At 33.2% G+C, this 18197-nt stretch overlaps 2 protein-coding genes across 4 annotated transcripts; both read left to right on the forward strand.

Moving 5' to 3' along the window:
• The first annotated feature begins 36 nt into the window (after positions 1 to 36).
• LOC110818358 (WAS/WASL-interacting family protein) lies at positions 37 to 10539 on the forward strand. 2 transcript variants are annotated; one of them, XM_022047207.2, is made up of 3 exons: positions 37 to 229; positions 428 to 649; positions 10086 to 10539. In XM_022047207.2, exons 1-3 carry the CDS (start codon positions 187 to 189, stop codon positions 10391 to 10393), a joined length of 573 nt encoding a protein of 190 aa, XP_021902899.1. In that variant the 5' UTR covers positions 37 to 186; the 3' UTR covers positions 10394 to 10539. The 2 variants fall into 2 exon arrangements, with proteins under 2 accessions (XP_021902899.1, XP_021902898.1); XM_022047206.2 differs by having other exon boundaries at positions 38 to 229; positions 422 to 649.
• A 3169-nt stretch (positions 10540 to 13708) lies between these two features.
• CYP90D1 (cytochrome P450, family 90, subfamily D, polypeptide 1) lies at positions 13709 to 17553 on the forward strand. Of its 2 annotated transcripts, none has more exons than XM_088218220.1 (8): positions 13709 to 14048; positions 14160 to 14484; positions 14956 to 15105; positions 15205 to 15450; positions 15532 to 15621; positions 15695 to 15883; positions 15977 to 16098; positions 17148 to 17553. In XM_088218220.1, exons 1-8 carry the CDS (start codon positions 13822 to 13824, stop codon positions 17236 to 17238), a joined length of 1440 nt encoding a protein of 479 aa, XP_088074346.1. In that variant the 5' UTR covers positions 13709 to 13821; the 3' UTR covers positions 17239 to 17553. The 2 variants fall into 2 exon arrangements, with proteins under 2 accessions (XP_088074346.1, XP_021902966.2); XM_022047274.2 differs by having other exon boundaries at positions 15698 to 15883.
• The last annotated feature ends 644 nt before the right edge of the window (positions 17554 to 18197 follow it).

The following is an 18197-nucleotide window of genomic DNA, read 5'->3' on the forward strand; positions in this document are numbered from 1 at the left end:
GAACTATGAAAATCAAAATCAAAATCAAAATCAAAATCAAAATCTACCCAACAGTTTCAAAAGATTCCAAGTTAAAAGGGAATTTTGCTGTGGAGTTTGGGCAAGTAATAGTTTTTTTATACAGTGGCAGCGGGGAATTGGCCTTTCAAAAGTAGGCTTAGACAAAAATCTGAATTACAACAAACAATGAGCGAAGCTCCAAAGCTCTACACCAATAAACCCAAGAAGGGTAAAACCTCAAAACACTTCATTTCCATGATTTTTTTCTCTCTTACTTCCAAAGTTCAATAATTTGCTGTTTTTAAAGTACAAGGAAGTAGAAACATCATTTTCTTAGCCACCCACAAAAGTATTTCTTCGTTTTCTGAGTATATTTTGTGTATTTTTGGGGTCTTAGATTTCGGTTTCTTTAATGTTTTAGCGACAGTTCGATTGAAGCAATTTCAGGAACAGCACAAAGGAAAGGATTTCACCCCCCCATCATCATCAACACCATCATCCTCATCATCTGCATCGGCTGCTGCGGCGTCGTACGCAATGGGATCGCAGTCTGCTCCTCCGCCACCACCTCAGCCCCCGAAAGAGTCCTTTGCTCGCCGTTACAAGTTTCTCTGGCCTCTTCTCTTGACTGTTAATCTTGCTGTTGGAGGTATTTGTTCCTTTCCTTCATCTACAGACTATGTGACTCTGAGTACATTTATCTGACAGCATGCGAGTGATATGATTTGGAGCTCGGTAGAATCTAGCTCGAGTTGTCTCTGTATGTTTCCTAAGTGTATTTCTTGAATATTGGGTATTCTCTCAATTGAATTGATTCAGGAATTTTTATTTATAATTTCGAGAAACGTTTTGAAGGTTCAAGGTGTTAGAGGTTAAGAATCTATTTATTGACCTGATTGATGATCGCTCTCATGTTTCGTGTTCTTTTCATGATTGATTATCGACTTTGTGAGGGCTGAATCTGTTCAACGGGCTTCCTCTTCAATTATAGGATAAGTGTCAGACTAGTTCTTTGGGTTAGAAAATTTACTAGGCATCAAGTTGCTGGTGCTTGCTTGACTAAATTGTGTGATCTCGATGATGGTTGCTTCTACTTGTCCATCGCGAAACTGAAAATTTCTGAACTGGCAAATGAGTGATGGGCATGATATGTTATAGGATGCCAATATGCCAAAATTGAAAATTGACTTATGTAGGTAGATAGATGTTCGATCTATCTTTTTCTTAAGATAACCATGAAGTGGGTGGGGTAGAATTCTTTTAGAAAGCTTGCAAGCGCTCAAAAATAAGCTAGTTAACCAACTGAAAGACAATATCTTCTTCAAACTTGAATAATTCAAGTTTTAGATATTTTTATTGATTTCTTCGATTCTTGTTGAATTAAGCGATATCATGAAAGGTTGTTGATTCAAGTTTTAATAATTTTTATTGATTTCTTCAATTCTTATTAGATTAAATAATATCAAAAAAGTATATTTTTAAGTAAACAGTTTAAAATTCATAGAGCTTATAAGCTCTAGCTCTTCTTTATTACGGTACGCTATGATCCGTCTTAATATGATGGTGAGTGAATTTTTCAACTTGGTCATAGACCGGAGTTCGAGTCAAAGAAGGGAAAAAAAGCAGCAAAAAAGTTGTATCAAGTGATTAATTCTAAAACTCTCACTTATATAGTAGACTGGTTTTCTTCCTTATTCTTGTTAACTAATGGTGTTGTTTGGAATATGATTGTCTAAGTAGCATGAATTGATAGTTAGATATTGAGACAACAGTTTTGCGACATGACAAAAAAAGCTAAGTTTAAGTAATATCTTATATCTTCTATGCTTCAGAACTTTGTGTCTGATATAGCATTTTTCCTATATCTTTCTTTAAAAGTAAAAAAGAGGAGTTTTGTTCACATGGGGCTAAGGGGATGCCACTCATATATTGAAAATTATTTATAATAAGGTATTGAAGAAAGCTTCTATAAGGTCTTTTGTAATCCTCCAATTTGGAGGGATGGTGAGTCGTGAGCAAATAATAAGGCTTGAAAACTGTAAATTTTCTATATGGGTGGAGCCCCTTTGGTACTTTTGTGAATTATATTTTTCATACTTCCATTTAAAAAAAAATTAAGGGCTTGAAAACAAAGGTATATACTTCTGTGGAAGTGATAAAGGCGTCTTAAAAACCTTATGTTCTTCCCACTCCAAACAATCCAGGAGATAGATAAAAGCAAATATCCCATTCTAAGCCAAAATTCAGCACAATGAATTCCCAAACCGTGAGGCCAATAGTGGTTTTGACAGAGAGCGTGTTATGCATGGATTTATTAGGCTTAAATAGGATGTTGACGTCCAATTAAATATGAAATTTTAATTAGTATTGGATTCTTAAATAGTAAAAATGGAATTCTAATCAATATTAGATTCATAAATAATATATGATTTCCTATTAATATTGGATTTTTAATAATATAGGATTTCTAATATTTTAGTAAAGTATTCCTAATTAGATTTAAATTCCTAATTAAATTAATATTTCTAAATAAGAATTGTAATCTCTATAAAGGTATGCTTGCAATTAATAAAGATAAGATAAACTATTATTTTAAATTACGAGATTGAAGTTTTCTCTAACGAGATCCAAGGTAGTAGTTTTATTTAATGAACTGTAATTTATTTTCACAAAATAGATCGCTCTTGCAAAAAGAATAAAGATGTTAACCATTTGTTAGAAAATGACTTTGTTGTTAATTGGTCGGTGACTCGATTCTTAATCAGGGATCATAACAATTTGGTATCAAAACTAGACACCATGGATGAAGAAGGATTGCGTGAGGAATTGAAAAATCTGGTAGCTGAATCAGAGTTCTGAATGGATGCTAAGTTGCAGCAACTATCTCAATAGATGGAGATTCTTCTTCATATAGCCACTCAGTTACACGATAAAGATTTAGAGGGCGGAACAGAAGCCGACAATAGCCACACAATCCAATCCAGTCACGTTGACAACCGACCGAAATCGCGCACTACAAACACAAAGTTGGGAAACAAAGGAATTATCCCACGCTACACCGAATCGGATTTCTCCACCTGTGATAGTACGGAAGATCTTTTGATTTGCTTCCATCGATACGAACAATTCTTTACTAATCAATGGACTGTTGTCTCCGACAAGATTAGTCTAACAACTTTTCACATGTTAGGAAAAACTCAACTTTGGTACTATAAGGTACAACAGGAAGAGCCGGACAAGGCATGAGAAACATTCGTGGAGTATTGCACCATATGGTTTGGACCGCCTCTGCAGAGAAACCCATTGGGCAAATTAGTCAACCTTAACCAAACAGGTTTGGTTGAGGAGTATCAACGGTAGTTTCAAAGGCTATTGACCCGAGCTTGTATGGTACGCCGTGATCAACAAGTCAATTTGTTGATAGCAGGACATATTGATTCTCTCTGTTTAGAGATCGAGATGTAATCGCCCACCACTCTTATGCACGTAATGAGCATGAACAGAGGTTTTGAAAGAAAATAACAGTTGTGAGATATGAATGAACTCAATTATAGTGACATTTCTCAGTCCGTGACCAAATCTAATAATTTAGTTCGGAAAACATTGGCTCTATAGGGGAACAATGTCACGACACAATCTGTTAATATTTTCTCTCTATCTATAAAAAAACTAATAAGTACAGAGATGACCTAAAATAAGAAGACTGAATGGGTTGTGTTATAAATGTGATGAGCCATTTGTTTCAGGTGGCCAATGTAAACAGTTGTTTTAAGTCAAGATTGAACGCAACATTAATCTTGAGCAACAAGAAAAGACCAATAAATCACCTATATCCACATTTCTAGTTTGAGAACAAACTTGAGGAGTAGCAAAAGTAATTTTATAGATAAATTTATAAGGGCTAAATAGGATGTCAAAGTTCAATTAAATATGAAATTCTAATTAGTATTAAATTCTTAAATAGTAAATATGGAATCCTAATCAATATTAGATTCGTAAATAATATATGATTTCCCTTTAATATTGGATTCCTGAATAATATAGGATTTCTAATATTTTAATAGGGTATTTTTAATTAGATTTAGATTTAGATTCTTAATTAAATTAAGATTTTGGAATAAGAATTATAATCTCTATATAAATGGGTATATTTACTATCAATAAAAATAAATCAAAATATTATTTTAAATTACGAGATTAAAGCTCTCTCTAACGAGATCCAAGTTTAGCAATTTCATTTGATGAGTTGTAATATATTTTCACAAAATAGATCACTATCGCAATAAGAATAAGAGTGTTAACCATTTGTTAGAAAATGACTCTGTTGTTAATCACTCGGTGACTCGATCCTTAACTAGGGAACATAATAGAGCATGTGCCATGGGCACATAAAAGTTGGCTTTGGGACTCTTCAGCATCCTTATAAAGATAAAAACCATTCACAGAGAGTCTCCCTCCTTTTCTAAATTCTATAGAGGAAAAAATTTTCCCAATTAAATTCCTGAGCAGAGAAGGCAACTCAGAAGTGGCTTTCCCCTTCTAAATCTGCTTCCAAGGGAACGTAGCTTCTTTCTTGGTCAGTCATACTGTCCATACTTCAGTAGTCTTCTGGTAGCATGTTTATTTTTGTCAGAGACACATCTTTTACTGCACCTGAACGTTATAAGATTTGCTCTAAGTTGCATTGTACCCATAGCTTGTAAACATTATAAGATTTGCTGTTAATGAAAGTGGAATGTGCTGGTTATCCCTAATGAATTCCCAACTATATGTTGTAAAGTAGTTTTAATTCTTAATGGCATAGATAATCCAAACTAAATATCTCTCCCGTTTGTGATTACTTGCATCCCATAGATAAGGACAATACAAGTTGTGTATAAGTGGTACAAGTGTTGGCAAAATTTTAAGGAAAACCTAGCATCTGCCTATTTTTTTATTGAAGTGGATGTTACTCTAGTGTGGTTCTTGCCTCTAGCATTATTCTACTCTTCTGGTGCTTATTCTCAAGAATAAAAATGCTTCAAATCTAAAGTACTTTGGACCTATTAGTCTGATTTGATGTGTTTACAAGGTGATTGCCTAGATCCTTGCTAGAATACTAGGGAGGATGGTGGAGAGGTGGAGGGGGAGACACATGATGCCTTTGTGGAATGCCTACATATTCTAGATGCTTCTCTAGAAGCTAAAAGAGGTTGTTGATTATATGATCAGGAAAGGAACTAAAGTTTTAATATGTAAATTGGACAGGAAGAAGGCGTAAGACCATGTTTCATGGGCGTTCCTACTTTACTTATGAAGAGAACATGTTTTGGTGAGCAATGGTGCTCCCGGACTAAAACTTGCATCTCTTTTGCACCGTTTGCAGTCTTAGTTAATTGAGTGTTCAATACGAATTCTTTAAAGCTTTCAAGAGCTTTATGTGTGTTGAGTAGCATATTTTATTATTTTAGTTTATTATTTAATTAGTTAAGATGGTGTTATTAGAATTCTAATAGAATAGTAATTTTATGTAATTGAAATTCTACTAAAATAATTATTTCCTAATTAATAGGATAAAGATTTTATAAACACCCTAGATGTAATAACTTAAAGGGTGAGAAATAAAATTATTTAATTTTTCTCCTAAAATCAACATGATATCATAACTAAATAAAATTATTTTAGGGTTTTAATTTCAGGGTCTCTTTCAAACCTTAAAAACAGCACAATAGGCTGGGTTAGTACCTATTTATCCAATCTACCTTTATCACCACTCTAAATAATGTCAGAGCCTCATCACAAATCATATCAGAGAGAGAGGAAAATACAGCTGGCAGTGAATCAGACCAAATCGGGCATGAGTGGCGACCAGCCTGGTGCGACCGTGTGAACCTGGAGAAGACGAATCACGTACGGGTCGACCTTCTCTGTCTATGCGTGGACCTACTATGATAGAAGCGGAGTGGCAGTGGGTGATCGGAGAAGCAGATCTGCGTAGCAGAGAAGCAGGCTGGATCTGTATCTACTTGAAAAGAGCTGCTGGTGCTCGGCACTATGGCTGGGAGAGAAGGAACGCCGGGTCTGCGCACTAAACCAAAGCCGAAGAGAAAGAATGTGCGTCGGAGAAGATGAATCAGCGCAGCGGCAACCAAATTGCGAGAAGCTTGATTAGGGGCGATTCTGCGCGGTTTTCGGCCCGATCTCACCAGATCCGTGCTGGATTTGGAACTGCCGACGTTTTCTGTAGCGTTTCGGCGATTTCTGGCCGCAGCGCGTGGCAATTCTGACGGAGGCTCGTGGGCGGTGCATGGCGGTCCGGTTGATGCGCGTGAGACTCTGGTGGTTGCGCAGGGTGATGTTTTCGATGGTGGCGCGTTGTAGTTTCGACGATGGTGCGTGGTGGCACATGATTGTCTGATGATTGGTTGTTCGTCGGCCCGTGGCGGTATGTCAGAGCTCATGAGATACTCTGGTGGAGCCCGAACTGTTTTAGAGCCAAGTCCTAGCCGTTTAGAGATGAGTCGAGCCGTTTAGAGACAAGTCGAGCCATTTAGAGCCAGACCGAGTTGTTTAAGCCGGACCGAGCTGTTTAGAGCCGAGTCGAGCTCTTTTGAGTTCGGGTTGAGCCGTTTTGTGTCGAGTCGAACTAAGTTTTTGCCTGACAGATTTGGTTTCAGTTTACAACTTGGTCTGCAAATTGAGCATGTGTGATATTTCTACACCAATTTAAGGAAGGTGTTAAGTAGTATATTTTATTATTTAATTATTTTAATTTATTATTTAATTAGTTAAGATGATGTAATTAGAATTCTATTAAAATAATAATCTCATATAATTAAAATTTTATTAAAATAGTTATTTCATAATTAGTAGGTTAAAAATTATATAAATATCTCAGGTGTCATAACCTAAAGAGTGAGAAATAAAATTATTTAATTTTTTTCCTAAAATCAATAATGTGAGGAGTCCTCACTCCTCTTTGGCACTCTTCTTTTTTCTTTTTGAAAGTAAAACTGTGAAAATATATGAAAGAATCAATGATACCAAGGGGTTACCGCCCACGTACATGATTTTTTGCTACTTATTATTGTTATGGACTGACTCAACAAGCTGATCATCAAAGCTAAGGAGCTAAGTCTATTCCAAGGGATTTGCATGGGCGAAGAAGAGAGCAGAGTGAAGGTACCACATCTATTTTCCACCGATGATTCTCTTTTGTTTTAGAAGCCTGATAAGCACACTCTATTTTCTATTAGGTCTATTCTTCTTTGCTTTTAAGCGGTGTCAGTATTGAAGTTAAATTTAGCCAAGGCAAAATTGGCAACCATAGGGGAAGATCTTAAATTTAAATATTTTGCCAGAATTCTGGGGTCCAATATGGTGTCTTGGTATTCCACTAGTGGCTAAATATAAAGATAAAACCATTTGGGATCCGCTGGTGACTACTAGGGTTGAAAGAAGACTCGCAAAGTAGAAAAAGACTTTCTTAAGTAAGGTGGAAAAATTATATTCAGGAAGCAAACTCTGTAATTTGTCCATCTATTATCAATCTTTGTTCAACATTTATCTTGGTGGCTAAAATGGTTGAGAATCTCCGACATTGATTATTGTGGCATTGATTCGTTTCGAATAATTTTTCTCTCATTATCTCCTCCAATGCTGATTATAAAATCTGTATACCAGTTTTATCTTTATTTAGTGCAAGACCTACACCTAACCTTTCAACTTCTTCTCATGATCCTTTAGGCATTAAACAGTAAATGAGATAAAATTCATGAATTGTACCTGAATTCATGCAAATTCATGGACTTAAATTGATGGGAAATTATCTAACTTTTTTACTTATACTAAAAAGCATCAGTATATATACAAGCAAGATGATGAGTTTTGTATGTGAATGCAAACTCAGATGCACGCGAGCCAATCACATCAACGGATTTTTCTTGATGCCACAACTTTGGGCAACAAACGGGCAAATAAAAGGAGGGTCCAAGATTTTTGTGGTTTGAAAATAGTATATTTTCTTTAATTTCATCTTAAATAGTTGGTCCAATGATTAATTATCCTAAAAATTTAAACTGATAAGAGAATATTCAACTTTATCATTCATGCTCCAACATTTTCAAGAATTGGTTTATGTTTTCATAAATATATAGTTAGGCAATATCATACCAAATGCTATACAATAATTATTCCTCAGTTCATGAGAACATGAAATGATAATCAATGGTAAAAGCTTTCATTTGTCTTTCTCTTATCAACCAACTTGGTTGATTACTCGCTCTTGTCTGGTAATAGTAGTTGGGTGATAAGGTAAAACCATAGTAATCATTGGTTAATTGATAAAACAACAGGGGACAACTGGGACTGCTCAAATTTAGAACGTTAATTCTGATTTCCTTTAGATACAGTAAGAAGAGTAGTTATGGTAAAGCATCTTTCTCGTTGTGATGCTTTTGTTGATACAAATATCTATCTTTTCCACATTATCTGATGATACTTATCATAGTGATAAGTCATCACTTCCTGCGATGCCTTAACGACAATGTATAAGAATTCTGAAATTTTATTGTGGTTGTAAAATAAAATACCCGTCTAGCTTTTATTTTGTCGGGTTCTTGTATTATTTTAAGTAGAGAGTAAGCATCTGCTGATGAAGCACTTCTATGTTAGCTATTGTGTGACTTACAGACACATGTTGATTTCTATATTTTATTGTTCTCCAAAAATTTTTATTTGTAACTTAATTATTACTAATTAAAAGCTATTGTTTAACTTTGCATCTAGGTGTCTTAACATTTTATTACTACATCTCGTCTGGCAGAAATGCATTTTATTTTGTGGTCCACGCATTTTAAACTTTTACATCTTTCATTCACCTGTCTTTCTCATGTGCTCTGTTTCTTAAATTTCTTCTTTTTCTGTGGTTAAAATTAAGAATGGCTTATATATTAAAAAAGGTTGAATGGGTTTCTCTTGGAGGTTTTGAAGTGTTTTACATGGTTGCTGGAGCTGATTATCTTCTGATTGGCAATTCTTTCTTTTGAAAAGATAATATTTCTAAAAAAAATCTAAAAAACATTCTTTTGTTGTGACTTTGTACCCTAATTGTCCATGAGAACCCATTAAGTGTTCTCAATATTTATCTGGTCTTGTTCAGTATTATCTTCCAGTTTTTTTGTTGTTTTTGTTACTGGAGTGGTTGAGATTGTTACTGGCAATGATTCTCTCCGTGTAAATGTACTGATGATGATGATGTAACTGAGAAACAAATGTTTATGTGCATTTAAATTGAATGAACATAAATTTTATGTTTCCTTGAATATCATTTTTAGACACTGCAGTAGGTAGCTTTACGGATTGGTTCGCGACTTCAATGCTAATGGTTGGCCTCTGTAATAAGATAAAAATTGTAGTCAATACTTACGAGAAAATAACAAGATTATCTTAAAGGTGTACTTTTAGAATGTTCAGAACTTCATTCTGATTGCTTTTAGATGCAGTAAAATGCTGTTAAGTTACTTTTCCACTTATGCCATCTTTGACAACATTTTGTTTATCTTTTCAGCATCATGCTACGGTAGTTACTGATAGTGGTCATCATCATCGATAATAATGCTTTTATAAAAATAAATCTTTTTTGTCAACATTTCAAAGCATTCATCTCGTCTGAAAGAAACATATTCTGCACCGTGGTCCAACATCTAGCTTTTACTTGTAGAGTGGTCTTCGTAATTATCTTTTGGATAGAATAGAGTCAGCAGTTGCTAAAGGGGCATTTTTATGAGTCGTATTATGGTTGATAAACACATTTGATTGGTGAGTAATTATTATTGCTGGCAAGGGTGCCTTTTTCACATTCTACCTTGGTCTGCTAACATTTCATTGTTTATCTTGTCTGGCAGAACCACGTTTTGTTTTGTGGTCCACCCCTGGGACTTTTGATACCCTTTTCCCTTGTCATGCACCGGATGCTTTTCTTAGTTTCTGTTTTTCTATTGTTAAAAAAGTAATGAGTGGGTTTATCTTCAAGGTTTTGAATTGTTTTGCTTAATAGTCTCCAGGAGCCACTATTTGCTGATTCGCTGATTTTGTAATGTCTATAGCTTACCTATTCATGAGAACTAGAAAAAATGATGGAAGCACAGTAGAGGAAGATAGTGTTCCTGCAGCCACGACTTCAACTGATATAAGCAATCCAGTCACTGAGAAGCCTTCGCCACCATCATCAAGTTTAAAGCCTGTGAAGTTGCACAAACCTATTCCAGAGAACCAACAACGAGAACTTTTCAAGTGGATGTTGGAAGAGAAAAGGAAGGTGAAACCAAAAAACTCTGAAGAGAAGAAGCGCATTGATGAAGAGAAAGCCATTCTCAAACAATTCATTCGAGCCGAAGTCATCCCTACTTTCTAGTTGAAAAGACTTTGGACTAAACTGGCACTACCTGAAATGAATTTGCTTAGTTGTGCTGATGTTTGGACTTATCTGTTGCTGATACTGGATTTAACTTATGTGAATAGGCCTGGCTTTTCAATGAAATTTCATAAGATGATGCCACATTTATTTGTTTGCAGTTTATTGCTTAAGATCATCCTTTTGCCAGTTTAACCTCTCATACCAATCTTTGATCAAAGTTCTTCCTAAAAGAAACCACTACAAAAGATTGTCCGCGCACAATAATTATTCATTTATGTACTTTTAGTAGAATATTTTGTTCAACCGAGTTTGTTATCACAATTTTAATAGCATTGAGAGTCATAATATATTCACTGTATTAGAGATAAATTTCATTATTAATCTATTAACGAGTTAAATTTTTGATTTACTGAATCAAGTATTATAGATTATCAGTAGTTATTCACTAATAGTTTAAATTATATAAATTGAAAAACGAAACATATTCTCCAAATTTATGAAAGCATTGCGCAATTTCCAAAAGGGATGTGGACACCCTCAATATGCATATTTAGAGTTCCTCCAACATGCAAGGTTCCAAAATCAAACCTACTACAACTACCAAATAGCTTAATATTCCAATCTCCAATCTTATATTTTTGCCTCTAAAGAAACATTATCAAAAATATTCTCTTAGATTCTTCAAGATATAACAAATGAACTCATAATTAAATATAGCACGAACAGCCCATGCAATGATGATATTTGATTAAACTAATAATTCAACAAAAAAATGAGCTATGTGCATATGCATATGCATATATGTATATATACATACCTACTCATGAGTTAGGCAGTTTGAGAGATTAAGGAGAATAAATAAAAGCTTGAGGAATAGTCAAAGACTGAGAATTTTTGAAGCCTAAAAAAGATTGGCTTTACATTAATTTCTTCTCTCTAAAAAGTCATCTTCGACCAATACGTATATCCCCCCATCTCAAAACCAGCTCCATGGTTACACACCATTAAATCAAAAGGCAATTATTAACATCCATTACCCCCAAATTAAAAATAAGATGATTTCTTTTTTTTTTTCTTTTTTCTTTATTGATTTCTTGTTAAAAGTGAAGATGCACCATGCAACACGTGGCTTCTTCATATTATACATATATATACATATATAAGAAATTAAGGATGGGAGTGGAAAGTAAAGATGAGAGGAAATTGTTTATGTAGAGTGTAGTTTGGTGTTTTGTTTTTTTAGGTTATGGGTGAGAATATGGAGAGATTTATGAAGTCTCACATGAAAGCACGAGGCCACAAGACAATCATACATTTTGTGGGGACTTCTCTCTATATTTTATACTATACCTCTTCAACTCTTATATATATATATATAACAATTATATTGGGACATATCATACATACTGCGAAATTTGAGCGACTAATGCTATATGAACCATTCACGTATAGATACACATGTAATTATGGGACTGCATATATCTAATTTACATGTGGGTATCTTATGGACGGCTGCAATGTATTACGTATCATGATTACCCTAATTAATGCTCCCATTCTTCACTATCATTAATTTCAAAAAAAAAAAAAAATAGCAGACTGATCATAAATGTGTTAACCAGCCTATCTACATTATCTCTTTCATACACACACACACGCACACACATATATACATATATATGAATATATATTCTTTTCTATAAAGCAGACGACCATAAATGTACTACGCAAACCTATGCATGTACGCGTACAATCTCATGTATACATTATATCGTGTATTTATGTGTATATATATTGAGAATAAAAGTATTTTTGAATCAGTTTTTTTTTTTTTTTTTTTTACACTTTAAAAAGTAAATATATATGTTGAATGATCTTAAATTAATTATTTTAAAAGTTTAAATTAATAATAGTTGGTACAGTATATTTTAATATAATTTCTAATGTACTAATTATAATTTGAAATAATTTAGAAGTTTTAATTTGTGGTTTTTCAAAAGAAAATTGAAAACATAAATTATAATATAAGATTTGAACGCATTCAAATAATGGTAAGTTTATGGTGCAATTAGAATATTACATGAGTAAATGTTTGTATCAAGATCTTCTTCTCAATTTTTAGACATAAAGTTTGATCTGTTCGTATAATTCCACAAGTTAAGCATATGATGTGGAAACTTTATAATGACATACTCTATATTCAAACAAAATTGAGAATCAGAAATATAAAATTTGACTCGTATTGTTCTATGTGTGGCTAACGTGAAGAAGATAAGAAAATATGTTTCATAATTATTAAAAGGTGTACGGAAGCTTAGTCATCTACGGATTGATGTATGTAGTATCTTTTTATTTATTAAGTAGCTTGTTAGTGACCTTAATTAAGCCGATATAACTGCAAAAAATTGATCATGAAAATTCTACAAGGTTTGTAAGAGTATAAAAATAAATGAGTTTTGAGTCTTATTAGTATGAGCCTATTAATCTGATCTTAAAATTACCAAAGGAAAAGCTTAGAATGAGAGAGATAGCAAATAATTTGCATAAGTTATAGACATACATCTAGTTGTTACAAAACATATTGTTAAGTCACTTGTATGATAATATGAATTTGAATTCAAATACATATTTCATCACGATAAAAGGACAAGTTTAAGAGTTATTGCACTAGATTGGGATGGTAAAGTTCTTGCATGTGGTGTGCACGTGATTTAGACGCTCAATAATATGGAAGTGGGTAAGATTGTATTTTTAAAATATGATCTGCATATGGCTTGAGAATGAGATTTTAGTAGAATTATAGATAAAGATGGTGTAAAAATGGCTTTTACTTTATGTTAGTTACAAGATTGCAGATAAATGAAGTTGGGATTGTTGCAAGTGACGTTAAACATTTATATGACTTAAGATGCATATGCCCTTGCTAAAGAGGTAAAGATCTAATCCGATCTAGTTTTTTTATTCGAAATTATTTGATTTTTTTAGTTTTTTTTTTTATAATAGAATAATTATATTTCTTAATTATTTATTTTAAAATATTAATATTTATTTTCTTAAAAAATAAAAAAAAAATTAATTTACTGTTAATTAATTATAAATGCTGAAAATATATAAAATAAAAAATTGAAGCAATTAATTGAGGAAATTAAGGAGATTATAGTAATTAGCGAAGTAAGTGACTCCCACAGCTTTGATATGGACAGTTCTTCTGCTTTTGTATAGACATAACATTATATAATATATTAGCAATTACATGTGCTTCTCTTGATTTCCCCCTTTCTTTCCCTGGTAGGCGCTTCCGTGCATATCATATTCTCATCACAAAAAAGAAGCTTTCCAACATAACTATATACTATGTACTATATACATACATAACACACACACATACACATACAAGAGAAGCGGAAGCTGAGGAGAGACAGTATATGTCTACTACGATGGAGAGTCATGTATTGGTGATTATATGTATGGCACCAATAGTCTTGTCCATCATCTACAAGTGCATGAGATTACTATCATCATCATCACCAAGCCATGGAGCCGCCCTTCCCTCGGGCAACCTCGGGTGGCCTCTCGTCGGCGAAACCATCGACTTCATTTCTTCTGCTTGCTCCGACCGCCCGGAGACCTTCGTGGATAAGCGCCGCCGCATGTAACCATATCATCATCAACATACTCATCTATAGTGTCTATATATATATATATATATGTATTTAAATGAAGAAAGGTGGGTAGTTTGATCAATTATAACTATAAATTGCAGGTACGGGAAAGTGTTCAAGTCACACATATTTGGAGCTCCGATGATCGTGTCAACAGATGCAGAAGTGAGTCGGGTAGTTCTTCAGAGTGATTCAAAGGCTTTTATACCGTCTTACCCCAAATCACTCACCGAGTTGATGGGTAAATCTTCCATTCTTCTCATCAATGGCAGCTTGCAGAGGAGAATCCATGGCCTCGTTGGAGCTTTCTTCAAATCTCCTCATCTCAAAGCTCAAATCACCAAACAAATGTACACATATCTCCATCAATCAATGCAAACTTGGACACCAGACAAGCCCATTTACATTCAAGATGAGACCAAAAATGTTAGTCATCCCAAATTCATTTTTCTTCTAATAATTTCATTCATATATGGTTGAGATTTTCGATTTACACACACACACACACACACACACACACACACACACACACACACATATAGAGAGAGAGGTAGACGAAAAACAAAACAAAAGAGATGCCTACTCTGTTAAACTTATCTTCTTCTTCTTCTTCTTCTTCTTCTTCTTCTTCGTCTTCTTCTTCTTCGTCTTCTTCTATTGACTTCAACAGTACATACACCTCTCTCTCCCACGGAATAGTGAAAAGGAATTAAAACCAATAATGTAAAGTTTGAACTTTTAATATTCTCTGGCTGCTATTTAAGTTATAATATGATTTGGGTGGAAAGCGGAAAGAAACCCAGTTGAGAATGGGGTTCACAATCATTGTTTGTGAATCATATTGTTTTAAGTGATTTGAAAAGTGAATAAGAAAATTGATCCTTTTTCTGTCTGCAGCTTGCCTTTCAAGTGCTAGTCAAAGCATTGATTAGTCTGGAACCAGGTGAGGAGATGGAACTTTTGAAGAAAAACTTCCAACAGTTCATCTCAGGCCTCATGTCCTTGCCTATTAACATACCTGGAACTCAACTTTATCGTTCCCTCCAGGCAAGTTTTAATCAAGTTAATTTCCTTTTTTCTCACTTTATATATATATATATATATAATGCTGAAGAAAGAGACAATTAATTTTTTAATAAATTTCAGGCGAAGAAGAAGATGGTTAAGTTGGTAAAAGTTATTATCCAAAGTAAAAGGGGTAATAGTAATGTTGGAGGCGGCGTGGCAATTAAAGATGTAGTAGATGTTTTGATGAATGAAGAATTCTCAGATGATCTAATTGCAGATAATATGATTGATATGATGATTCCAGGAGAGGATTCAGTCCCCGTTCTCATCACTCTTGCCATTAAATACCTCTCTGATTCTCCCGCCGCCTTACAACATTTAACAGTACGTAATCTACACATTCACCTCTCTCTAAATTTTAATTATCAGCCATTAATTCCTTGATTATCCTTAATTATTTGACAGGAGGAAAATATGAAGATGAAAAGACTGAAAGCTGAGCTTGGGCAGGAAATGAATTGGAACGATTACTTATCCTTACCTTTTACACAAAAGGTAATCTACTTAAATATATATTGTTTTATAAAACCCAATGCTCATCAACTTATATATATATATACAAATGAAGCAGGTGATTACAGAAACACTAAGGATGGGGAACATTATAATTGGAGTGATGAGAAAGGCCATGAAAGACATTGAGATAAAAGGCTACTTAATACCCAAAGGATGGTGCTTTTTCGCCTATTTTAGATCGGTTCATCTCGATGACACTCACTACGATTGCCCTTATAACTTCAATCCATGGAGGTGGCAAGTAAGAACAACAACACTGTATATATATATATATATATATATATAAATATACATGTAAATTTACACATGTATTGATCGTGAATGAATTTTGCAGGAGAAAGACACAAGCAGTTGTAATTTTACTCCTTTTGGAGGTGGGCAGAGGTTATGTCCAGGTCTTGACTTGGCCAGGCTGGAGGCTTCCGTCTTCCTACATAATTTTGTCACTAGATTCAGGTAATTAATTACCTTCTCTTTCTCTTAATTATTTTGCTAATCAATCACCTAAAAATGATTAAAACAAAACATCAGCTTACTAATCAAATCTCATCATTGATTCAGTTAATCAAATATTAACATCTCAATAATAGAGGTGATTAAGAGATAATTTTGTATGACAGATATATGCTGATGTGATATTTCTCCTATTACTCCAAAAAGAGAAATTCAAGATTTATTAATAATATTTTTCCTGTTTTTACTAAATATCATTATTATTTGGTTTTGGTTTAACCAATGAGCAAAGACAATATGATATAACAAAACACACCAAACTTTCTGCCATTTTGAGCTGATTAATTAATTTTAAACATTTCTCAGTCTCTTTTGTTGTTTATCATATGGTTGTAACCATTCAAAAGTAGATTCCACTCTTGTTTTTTTTTTTTTAATAATTTTCCTAATTCTTATTATAATTATTTTGGATTTTCCCAAGCATCTCAGGTCCCCAAAAGCATGTGAATTTCAAGTTACCAAATGAGCCAAAGTAAATACAAAACATTAACCATTCTGGGTTTTGTTTAAATTCAATTATGCTTTCTTTAATTATTTGTGGGTCACTTAATTATGATAATCCTCAGAAGAAAATTAAAAAAAAAACAACAAAAAAGTTGGTGGGTCAGTTGCAATAGTTGGAACTTGGAATGTTTGATTAATGAAATTAAGTTATGAGAGTTGCCGACAACGGCTAATGGTGTAGCAGGCTGTTTGGTCAAAACAAATCCTAACATTCTGGGTTTTAACATGAAAATCTTTAGGTATATTTTTGTTTAATTAGGTTTATAACCTCCATTAATTGGGAGTCACATGTAAATTATTAGCTGGGTCTAAACTCCAATAATCAATCTAAAAGGACTAGAAATTTGAACTGTATTTATAATATCTTAAACAGCTGGGTCTACTAGCCTAAATTTTGACTGCTTTTTTAGAATTAAACATACGAAAACTGTGAAAAGACAAGTAGAAAAATGATTGATTAATTAATTAATTATATAATATAAATGCAGGTGGGTGGCTGAGGATGATACGATCGTCAACTTCCCCACGGTCAGAATGAGGAGGAGATTGCCTATTTGGGTCAAAAGGAGAGAAGATTAAAAACAAAACGACAGCACCCATCAAGTTTCTTCTTCACATAAAGAAAAAAAAGAGAAAAAGGTTTACTTGCTCGCACGCTGCACACGTGTGGGGGGTTGTCACCATTTGTCCTCCTCCTCCATGGATATTACAAGTTTAGACAGTACAAATATATATATCTTTTTTTTTTTTTGAAAAAAAAAGAAAATATATATATATATACATATATATTTCCATTAGGGACCCTTACCCCTTTGTTATATACGCTATCACACACCAATTACAATTTTAAAAATTAACTATATAATATATAAATTATAGTTAATTAAAAATTAATTTCTGTTTTTTATGTTTAAAAATTTTAAATAAATAATTTACTGTAACAAAACTAACCTCGATGTCAGACATTTACACACCATTTCCAACTAGTAGAAACAATAAATATTACATATGCAATAGAAATAAACATTAATATAAATTTTTTGTAACATGATAATTATTTATTCACAAATATATAAGGTATTACCATTAATTACAAATTAAAAATAAAAATTAATAAGATTTTCTCTTATTGATCCTGAAACCTGTGGGTAATAAACCCACCGGAGAAAATATCTCATTTGCCATCTCCTATTAATCTTGAACTTATTTATTATCTTCTCTACCCATCGGCGGTTGTTCCAGATTCACCTGCTCTAATAATATCATTATAATGAGTTTCACCAACTCAGTAAATATTCTCGTTATTCTATACCTAAATAAGACATCATACAAATATACGCATACATGTAATAAATATAATATTTAAAATTACAATTACACAATGCTTTTAATTTCACAAATTTTATATTTAAATAATTTACTTATTCTTAACAGTTAATTTTTATCCCGAAATTTCACTCATTTTGCTCGAATATCACAATTACACTCGAATCATTTCTACACTTGAATATCACAATACACTCGAAATATTACAAATA

Source organism: Carica papaya, chromosome 4 (assembly GCF_054855325.1).
Source record: "Carica papaya isolate Zhongbai chromosome 4, ASM5485532v1, whole genome shotgun sequence".
In the NCBI taxonomy this organism is placed as follows: Eukaryota; Viridiplantae; Streptophyta; class Magnoliopsida; order Brassicales; family Caricaceae; genus Carica; species Carica papaya.